Source organism: Haliotis cracherodii, unplaced genomic scaffold, assembly GCF_022045235.1.
Source record: "Haliotis cracherodii isolate W230 unplaced genomic scaffold, xgHalCrac1.p SCAF_8, whole genome shotgun sequence".
NCBI classification, from domain to species: Eukaryota; Metazoa; Mollusca; class Gastropoda; order Lepetellida; family Haliotidae; genus Haliotis; species Haliotis cracherodii.
The window spans coordinates 52,886,216-52,897,068 of NW_027266341.1; the positions used below are offsets into that span (position 1 = coordinate 52,886,216).

At 43.4% G+C, this 10,853-nt stretch overlaps 1 protein-coding gene across 1 annotated transcript; it reads right to left on the reverse strand.

The window, feature by feature from the left end:
* Positions 1-316: 316 nt before the first annotated feature.
* Positions 317-7,430, reverse strand: LOC139449596 (uncharacterized). The gene is made up of 4 exons (XM_071231061.1): positions 7,301-7,430; positions 4,007-4,106; positions 1,795-1,943; positions 317-931 (listed from the first exon to the last, which is right to left on the reverse strand). Exons 1-4 carry the CDS (start codon positions 7,347-7,349, stop codon positions 759-761), a joined length of 471 nt encoding a protein of 156 aa, XP_071087162.1. The 5' UTR covers positions 7,350-7,430; the 3' UTR covers positions 317-758.
* Positions 7,431-10,853: the final 3,423 nt, after the last annotated feature.

The following is a 10,853-nucleotide window of genomic DNA, read 5'->3' on the forward strand; positions in this document are numbered from 1 at the left end:
GACTGACAGACGCCGTGTTGTCGCAAACAGCCAGGAAATCAATAGAGAGATAACATTTACAAGAGATTTAAGGATTGCGTCGCTGCCTTTGTCGCCATTTAATCAATGGAGATCTTTGATCGGTTAGTAGGATCCGGTATAGTTTTCCGATCACGACACAAACAAGGTCATGGTCTGATATTATTCTTAACGAATCAAAATGATCAATGAGGACATGTGGCAAAGACAGGTCAGGCTCGAACACTTTAAAATGATACCTTCAGCATTAGAGAGGAGTGCGGTCTCCACTCAGTGATGAGCCAGGCCGATCTGATCTGATCCTGGTGTGTATTGATATATGGACTGAGACATAGTTAAGTGAGTATATAACCTTGTGTTGCGTTCATCCTTGTCTATGGGATAAATAGGAGTAACTTCGTCGCACCCCTCACCCCTTGACTTAATGAAACCCCAATGGCCAGGCGAGTTGCAGAGTCATGCATTGGTTTTGGGGATGCATTTTTACCTTATAACAATATTAATCGTTCAATACTGTTTAAACACATCATTCTATCCACCGATTCCTAATATTGCCATATGCCAGTTCTCTGCCATCAAGCATATCATTATTATAAGCCGTCATTACATCCTCTTGACTTTACAACCTGCTACACAAAATTAAGCATTTTTGGATGTTGTCTTTAAACTGTGTACAAATAAGGAAAGACTGTTTCACACTGAAGTAATATCACAGAAAGTGTTCGTCCACCCAGCGCTCGTTAACCGTTGTATGGAGGCGGGGCTGTCGCGTACGTCGTCTTTGGCTGTTCATATCCTGTGTTTGGTTGTCCATAACCAGGGTTTGGTTGTTCATAACCTGTGTTTGGTTGTCCATAACCTGTGTTTGGTTGTCCATAAGCGTAAGTATTTGGCTGAGAATATGCCGTTTGACCTAGAATAAACGTAAAATGGTTAACCACATATGCATTACATCCCTATTAATTCGAAAGATGTACTTTTTTATCATGATTGCATAATAGTCATATGTGCCCATTGTTTACTCAAACTGGATATTTGTTAAACCGGGGAATTGTCCTAGAAGATACTGTATGGATTAACGACACCGTTTGGATTAACGACACCGTTTGGATTAACGACACCGTATGGATTAAGGAAGATTCTTCTTATATGTATCATTATCATAAGCTTATTGGCAGCCATGGTCTATTTGTAATAGTTACCTGGATGTGACTTATGGGTGATCGAATATATTGTATTATTATATTTGTTCTGCTACACCAGCAACACCTACTATTTTAAAAATTAAAACTATCTAAATATTCATATCATTTTCTTAAAATTTGGCAACAATTTATTTTCAGTGGCAGGCAAGTTCTTTTCTTATTGAACAGCCTGAAGTAGTTACGTTTTTCAGGCAATTATATTTTTTGCTATAAATGCCCATATATAGTTCATATTGACATAACATGCCTGTGTTGATTAAAGATTTTGAGAACATTATTTTATTGTAATTTTTATTTGACGAACAGACTTGCTTTGCCGCCGTGTTGATGCCTCGCATCAACGTTTTCTTGTGACGTTTGCATGCATTCTTTTTTACACATCACGTTTAATCACTGTTATTGTCATGTCTCCATCAGCAAAAAAGTATTTAAAAAAGTATGTCTGGATTTAAGGCTTAACCTCAATGGATCGCATGATACATAGAAATATTATCTTCTGAATTTACAGCTAAGATGCCTCACAAGAACGATAGGTTTAAAACATGTGTTTACTGAGAATGTGTTTACTTACACTGCGTCACTGTCGTTCCCGGGGTGTTGTATACCTTTTGCCCTACAGCGATGTTCCGGTACTGTGCACGACGACGTCGTACCCGAAGACAGATGACGCAGGTGGAGAGGACCATGACTATCACGCCAATGATGATGCCGATGCCAGCACTGGACACAACACAACAAGACGATAATGTTACCACAATGTATGGAGGCTGTCAAATTGGTAAAATCGTAGAGAGGTAAATCAGCAATAGAAACGACGCTCATCCATCAAGATGTCTTTGTCTTAAGCGTCTATTTCGAAGAGAGTGGTTTTGTCACTTTTAGCAATGTTCTAGCAATATCACGACGGGAAAATGGGCTTCACGTATTGTGCCCATGTGAGTGAGTGAGTGAGGGTATTTCAGTTTAATCACGGCGTGTTAGTGGGTGAGTGAGTGTGTGGGGGTATTTCAGTCCTATCACGGCGTGTTAGTGAGTGAGTGGATGAGTGTGTGAGTGGGTGGGGGTATTTCAGTCCTATCACGGCGTGTTAGTGAGTGAGTGGATGAGTGTGTGAGTGTGTGGGGGTATTTCAGTCCTATCACGGCGTGTTAGTGAGTGAGTGGATGAGTGTGTGAGTGTGTGGGGGTATTTCAGTTCTATCACGGTGTGTTAGTGAGTGAGTGGATGAGTGTGTGAGTGGGTGGGGGTATTTCAGTTCTATCACGGCGTGTTAGTGAGTGAGTGGATGAGTGTGTGAGTGTGTGAGTGTGTGGGGGTATTTCAGTCCTATCACGGCGTGTTAGTGAGTGAGTGGATGAGTGTGTGAGTGGGTGGGGGTATTTCAGTCCTATCACGGCGTGTTAGTGAGTGAGTGGATGATTGTGTGAGTGGGTGGGGGTATTTCAGTTCTATCACGGCGTGTTAGTGAGTGAGTGTGTGAGTGTGTGGGGGTATTTCAGTCCTATCACGGCGTGTTAGTGAGTGAGTGGATGAGTGTGTGAGTGGGTGGGGGTATTTCAGTCCTATCACGGCGTGTTAGTGAGTGAGTGGATGAGTGGGTGGGGGTATTTCAGTTCTATCACGGCGTGTTACTGAGTGAGTGGATGAGTGTGTGAGATGGTGGGGGTATTTCAGATTTATCACGGCGTGTTAGTGAGTGAGTGGATGAGTGCGTGAGTGGGTGGGGGTATTTCAGTTCTATCACGGCGTGTTAGTGAGTGAGTGGATGAGTGGGTGGGGGTATTTCAGTTCTATCACGGCGTGTTAGTGAGTGAGTGGATGAGTGTGTGAGTGGGTGGGGGTATTTCAGTTCTATCACGGCGTGTTAGTGAGTGAGAAGGTGAGTGGTTTGGGGTATTTCAGTTCTATCACGGCGTGTTAGTGAGTGAGTGGATGAGTGGTTTGGGGTATTTCAGTTTTATCACGACATGTTAGTGATTGAGTGCATGAGTGGATGGGGGTATTTCAGTTCTATCACGACGTGTTAGTGAGTGAGTGGATGAGTGGGTGGGGGTATTTCAGTTCTATCACGGCGTGTAAGTGAGTAAGTGGTTGAGTGCGTGAGTGGGTGGGGGTATTTCAGTTTTATCACGGCGTGTTAGTGAGTGAGTGGATGAGTGCGTGGTTGGGTGGGGTATTTTTAGTTATATCACGGCGTGTTAGTGAGTGAGTGGGTGGGGTTATTTCATTTGTATCACGGAATTCGAAGCCATGATCATACCAATTATTATATTGCTTACAGTCTAAGGCGCCGCGATTCGCTGCACAGAGTTGCGTCCCTTGGACACGCCAGAAACCTATGATTGTGGGTTCGAATCCCGGTTCGCCCCAATTATGTTTCTAGGTTTGTCAGCACCATACCCGTACTCGTGGGTTTCACCGAAGTGGTAAACGTCTTAGAACTGCATCACTTCGGGTTTTCCTCCCACATTAAGCTGACACGCCGTGATATAACTGGAATAATGTTAAAAGCGGCCTTAAACCCAACTCACTCACTCACTCACTCACTATATTGCTTACACGCCTAAGGGACACAACTCTGCACAGCGAATAGTGGCGCCTTAGCGACTGGGCACCCGTCTGAGGACAGGAATGAACCCGGGCCATTGGCATGAGTGAGTGAGTTTGGTTTAACTCCGCTTTTAACATTATTCCAGTTTTATCAAGGCGTGTCAGCTCAATGTGGGAGGAGAGGCCGAAGTGATGCAGGTCTCAGACGTTTACCACGTTCACCAGACACTTACCCGTTGCTAAGGCAACAGTAGACGAAGAAGGCATCAGAGCAGCAACCAAATAAACAGTTGATACTCGAAGAGACTCCATAGCACGTGGTAGCACTAGTACCTGGAAACAAAGAGTTGTGTGAAAAAAAGTACAGTAAACTACGGTTATAACGAACTCATTGGACCACTAATTTTAATTCGTTATAACCGTAGTTCGTTGTAAGCAAACGTACGGAATATATACAGCAAATTGATAGGACCAAAACAATAGTTTGTTATATCCGTCAGTTCGTTATAAGCGTGTTCGTTATAACCGTAGTTAACTGTATTTGTTTAACTTCTTTAGCGCGACATCCTCCAAAAATGTTTCATACACACATTACTTGAGCAACTGAACTTATAAATATAACATGTCCAGTAGGTACATGTACATTTATTTCAGTGGTCAATGTCCTGCCAATGCATCACCGTGATACTATGACACGCGTCATCTTTTCTCTCTTCGAAATAGGGTCTGCGGCTTGTGGTTATAGCGTTCGCTCGTCACGCCGAAGGCCCGGTTCGAATCCCACATGGGCACAATATGTGAAGCCTATTTCTGGCGTCCCCCGCCGTGATATTGCTGGAGTATTGCTAACAGCGGCGTAAAACCATACTCACTCACTCACACTATCGAAATAGGGACCGGGCCAAGTGACTCTGTAAGTGAGTGAGTATGGTTTTACGCCGCTTTTAGCAATATTACAGCAATATCACGGCGGGGGACGCCAGAAATAGGCTTCACACATTGTTACCATGTCGGGAATCGAAACCGGGTCTTCGGCGTGACGAGCGAACGCTTTAACCACTCCCGACCGCCCCCAAGTGAGTCTGAACATGCCTTGACGTCCTATGACACACACCGTGGGCGGGGTTAGGGCAGTGTTTCAGGGTGAAGTTCCCACGGGGAACTGTAGCTCTCTATTGCCGACACAGCTGGATCAGGATGTCAGGCTCGGTGACATGAATGATTACACGTCGTCGTACATCGACAGAGTGCGACGTCACCGGTTTGTCTGGTATATACTGGACTACTCTCATGCATTCATGAAGGATTAGAATAGGTCTTCAGCAACCCATGCTTGCTGTAATTCTCGACCTTTGAAAAAAAGCTATATATGCCAAAAGTGCGAGTATCGAGATCGCGAGAATGGCCCTTACAGTAATCCATACCTGCGTACTTTCATGACAACGTGTTGGTGTTGTAGCTAGCGTTTTAAAGTCTAATTTAACAGTATTAGGGTGGACACATTATTGGACGTGTGGTTTGGTAGATTAGCTTTGTTTTACAGCTATGTGTAACGTTATATTTATCTTTGTCGTTCAGTTAGTGTTACACAGTAACCCTTTCAAAACAACAGAGCTAACCCGAAACAGCAACGCCGTTAGTTAAGTGAGTGAGTGAGTTGGGTTTATCGCCGCTTTTAACAGTATTCCAGTTATATCACGGCGTGTCAGCTTAATGTGGGAGGAAAGCCCGAAGTGATGCAGGTCTCAGACGTTTACCACTTCGGTGAAACCCACGAACACGGGAATGGTGCTGACAAACATAGAAACATAATCGGGGCGAACCGGGATTCGAACCCACAATCATGGGTTTCTGGCGTGCCCAAGGGACGCAACTCTGCACAGCGAATCGCGGCGCTTTAGACGACTGGAGCACTGTTAAAAGGGGCGTTAAACCCAACTCACTCACTCGTATTCAAGTGGCCGGGTCGAATTCAAGTGCTCGGCTCGTGGTCAGTACTTTGCGTCAGTGGGCTAGCACTATAAAACCAGCATTTGCCCGGAGTCGTAAAAGCAGACACACACACGCGCATGCACGCACGCACGTACGCACGCACGCACGCACGCACGCACGCACGCACACTTTTTAGTGTATCACGAACGCGACGTTAAACCCCATTTCTCCTCACCTTTTATTCTGTAAAAACAGCGCAAATCACAACTCCTCCATAACAACATGGCTGCCATTGCTTAAAGAACAAACTGCGATTGATCAGGTTAGTTTGACTTGACTGACACATCGATATCACTCGGCCTTTCAAACTAAATGAATCATAAATCAACCCCATGCTGTACAACACTCAGAGCAACAGGCTGTCATTACAATCAATATGACCTACTGAGTGAGTTTATTAAAGAGTATTTTTCAATTCACAAACGAATGGTCGCGAGACTGTTGGGTGGTCGAATAGTCTGGTGGTTAAAGCGTTCGCTCGTCTCAACAAAGACCCGGAATATAGAAGGAACAGACTAACAAGGTGTCACTGTATCTCATCTGGTGAGGGCCGTGTGGTAGCCTAGTGGTTAACGCGTTTGCTCGTCACGCCGAAGGCCAGGGTTCGATTTCCCACATGGGTACAATGTGTGAACCCCATTTCAGGTGTCCCCCGCCGTGATATTGCTGGCACATTGCTAAAAGTGGCGTAAAACCATACTCACTCACTCATTTAAGCAAAGTTAACGGGAATGTTTCCATAGTGCCTTATCCATGTATATTGTAAAGCAGTTGCTATGCACCTATATGTTACATCTGTTCAAACAAATCCTCTATTAATTCGATATTTATCTACTGACGTCATTGTTCATTATTATTATTGTTGTTGTTATTATTATTATTGTTATTGTTATTACGTCGTCGTCGTTGTTTTTGTTGTTATTATTATGAGTAGTAGTAGTCGTCGCTATTATTATTATTATTATTATTATTTAGTCAATATAATACATTTTTACGGTTTATCATCGCGAAACAGATCACGTGACATTGTCTTGTTTATCAGCTGACACCGGCCCTTATCTCCACAGGACCACACAAAGCCCCATATCCTGTTCATACACATACCGTGAACATATTCTGACAACGAGTTTGAAAGTGATGGGGAATATAACGCTATGTTCCGTTATACCCATTTAGCCTTGGCCTCGTTAGACTGGAAATCCCGATTTTCGGGAGATCCCTGTCAGGTATATGTCTATGTATTACGACGCACCTATGTACGTATGTATATATATCTGGAAAAAAGTGTTACACGGGCGAGTTCACTGATCACGGCACTGTCCTCATTTCATTGTACTTTTAAACATAAACTGTTGTAGATTAAACACGCGTTACACACACGGCACTGCAACGATGACACATAAATACATTGAAAGCGAAATGATTGCTACGAATTTTCGAAAACGAATGACCTCACCGTATCTGCTCTTTGTTTAAGAACAAAATAACTACCAACATCGTTACAAACGGACAAGTGTTAGACAGTGTGAACCTACCTGTTATTAACGTAGAAACAAGAAAGACGAGTACTCCAGTCGACGACATGATGAAAAGTGGCACTGAGTATGGCTGTCGTCTTCATGTGACTGTGGACCTGATTGTTGTGAATCACCTGCCTGGACTCGGTCACGTGACTACTTCCGTGTCGGGATGTGAGGTCGGCGTCTGTTTACTGTTAACGTACATCTATTTAGTATTAGATCATCTGGATAACAGGGTGAGGGGTGAATATGTTTTTAAACATTGTTTGTTCCAGTATATTCTAGAAAGAAATCGCTGAACGTTGGTTGATGCATGTCAAAGAATGTTATTTAACGCCTGAGTAATTTTCAAGGTATACATTCTAGATAGTTTACAGGTTTTCAGAATCCCATGTTTGCCGTAAAAGGCGACAATGTCGTAAGAGGCATCAAACGGGATCAGGTGGTCAGGCTCGCTGGCCGTTGGTTGATACATATCATCGTATCCCAATTGCGTGGATCGATGCTCATGTTGTCAATCACTGGATTGTCTGTTCCAGACTCGATTATTTACAGACCGCCATCATATAGCTTGAATAATGCTGACAAACAACAAAGAAACAAACGGAACAAACAAAGATATTTCATAAACAATGTTTTTATTTTTATTTTTCTAGTTTTATTCCAATTATTGAAGCATAAACTCTATCAGTGTGACAATATCCACCATCACTGTGACTGTACTATAATTTCACATGTAGACGTGTAGACGTGACACTTCATCTCAACCGTCCCATCTCCCGGCCGTCGCATTTCCAGTTTCACAGTTCTGGATAATAAAATCTCATCGCGTGTCGGGGGCACGGGTGGCCCAGAGGTGTCTAGCCGGGAGAGCCACATTTCAGAAATGGCTATTGCCGGTAAAGCCACATTTTCAGCTGAGTGCATTTCGCCTATTCTAGCGGGTAATTAATTAATCTGATTACCGATACCTTTATATGAGTGTCCCACATTTAAATCACTAAGCGCGGTACTCCCAGACTGAGGGAGGCGACCAGTTCCTACACCGTGTTAGTGGCGACATCATCATCTTCACTACAGACAAGAACATTGAACATTTGTGTACTGCAGAGATTGTATTTTGTGATGGTACATCTTATGCCTGTCCCAAGTTGTTTGATCAGATTTATTGTTTACATGCTGAGGTGTTTGGCCATATGTTTCCATTAGTTTACTGTTTGTTGTCCAATCGAACAAAAGTTATGTCAACATGTTTCAGTACCTATGCGATTTTGCTAGTAGAGGAGGTCTAGAGTTTGCCCCACTTACAACACTCAAAGAGGTTGCAGTCCTGAGACTCTCACACCAGTGATCAGAACCTTCACGAAGAAAGAAGTACAAGGCAATCGATGCACGTATTGCGTCCCTCAAGATCCAGCTCCTGAACCCACACCTGAGTGAGATGGGATTTGCTGACCACGTGGGCGACCTCCTTCATCTGCATTATGATATTCATATGCTATTCATATTCATCAATGTAAAGTTTTGATGAATATGTTATCCTTGATGAATAGAAAATGAGAAAACAAGACTTGTTTTGTTATATACGGTAACCTGTTAGAATCACAAAGCATGTTTTGACTGCATAACCGCGAGAGCCACATTATACAATCACGCAACCATAACCATTGCCGCGAGAGCCACATCAATTTGGGCTATCTATTTTCGAAATGTGGCTTTGCCGGCCTGTAACCGGCCCAGACGTCTAAGGCGCCGCGATTCGCTGTGCCGAATTGCGTCCCTTGGACACGCCAGAAACCTATGATTGTGGGTTCCAATCCCGTTTCGCCCCGATTAATATGTTTCTAGGTTTGTCAGCACCATACCCGTGCTCGTGGGTTTCACCGAAGTGGTAAACGTCTGAGACCTGCATCACTTCGGGCTTTCCTCCCACAATAGGCTGACACGCCGTGATATAATTGGGATACTGTAAAGAGCGGCGTTAAACCCAACACACTCACGTCACAAAGGTACGTAAATACATTGGAGCAAATATATAAGTCTGTACATTTTCACAAGAGTTTGTGATCTTGGTGAACGCCGTTAATTTTATTAGTGAGTGAGTGAGTGAGTATGGTTTTACGCCGCTTTTAGCAATATTCCAGCAATTTCACGGCGGGGGGACACCAGAAATGGGCTTCACACATTGTACCCATGTCGGGAATCGAACCCGGGTCTTCGGCGTGACGAGCGAACGCTTTAACCACTAGGCTACCCGACCGCCCCTAATTTTATTAGTATTTCAGTGATATCATTGCGTAAGCCGATAGTCCGATAATGATTTAAGTCATATATGTTTACAACATAGGGCAAAACCATTTCAAATTATTATTCCTTTAAAACTGTTATTCAACTCTTTGTAGCGGTTTCGGGTTTATTTTGTTTTTTAAAAAATACAGGAGCATGGGTATAGTGCTGACAAATAAATAATAAAAAATATAGCGTTGTGTACAAATGTTTCAAAGAAATACATATTATTTCAATGTGCTTAAAGGATAAGCAGTGTATGAGACTACTCTTTCCCAAGCACATTATTACTTCAGTGACGTCACCCTGAAGATACACTGGTTCATACGCCTTGTCTAACTACCCATTAACCCTCTGGATGCCGAGGTTTTTTTCTGACGAACATTTTCCTAAGATCGGAAAAGTGAAGGTTGTAGAGGAAGGACATATATGTCCCTCTGGCATCCAGGGGGTTAAACTGTATATTGTAGACTGGGGTAGACGTTAACTTGTCAGCATTATCAGCAATGCCTGCCATTTTCAATGGGATTAAGATCAGATGAAGCGGCCGGAAAATCCTCATGTGACGAGTCGAGAGCCAAGGGAGATTACTCTGCAGAAGACCATGTGAAGCCACGTATGTTCATGGGTCAAACGAGTGTTATTCCAGAATAGGAACGTTTTTAAAACAGACCACAAAGTTTGCACAATGATATATACGTAGTTTTAATTTCAGTAGACTATTGGGTCACCGTGCTATCCACACTACCAGAAATGACGGCTCACTGATGGAGAACAGAGAGATGAATCACACAACATATTTCAACTATGTGCACATAGCTTTGATACAATTATAGTCTTCTGACAAATGAACATATGTAATATGGTGAAGAATAAAAATAAATTAAAAAGAATATATTAAGCTACATTCTCTCTCTCTCTCTCTCTCTCTCTCTCTCTCTCTCTCTCTCTCTCTCTCTCTCTCTCTCTCTGTTCTCCCCGGCCCCCCCCAGATCCCCGGATTTGAACCCGAAAGAGAATTGGATAACCGGCTACGCCAACATCAACCACAATCCCAGACGTTGCAGCAGTTGGCTTTTGCGTTGCAGGCCAAATGGGTTACCATTCCCCAGGGTGTGATTCGCATACTCGTCTCTTCCATGGGCAGGAGATGGGCGCTATCGATTCCAACGGGGGACACCCGCGTTATTGATGGAAGCTGACCTTCACCTTGAACTTTTCCTATGTACCGATAACTGAGATGACTACAATCACCAAGTGTTCTCTCCACAACATTTTTACT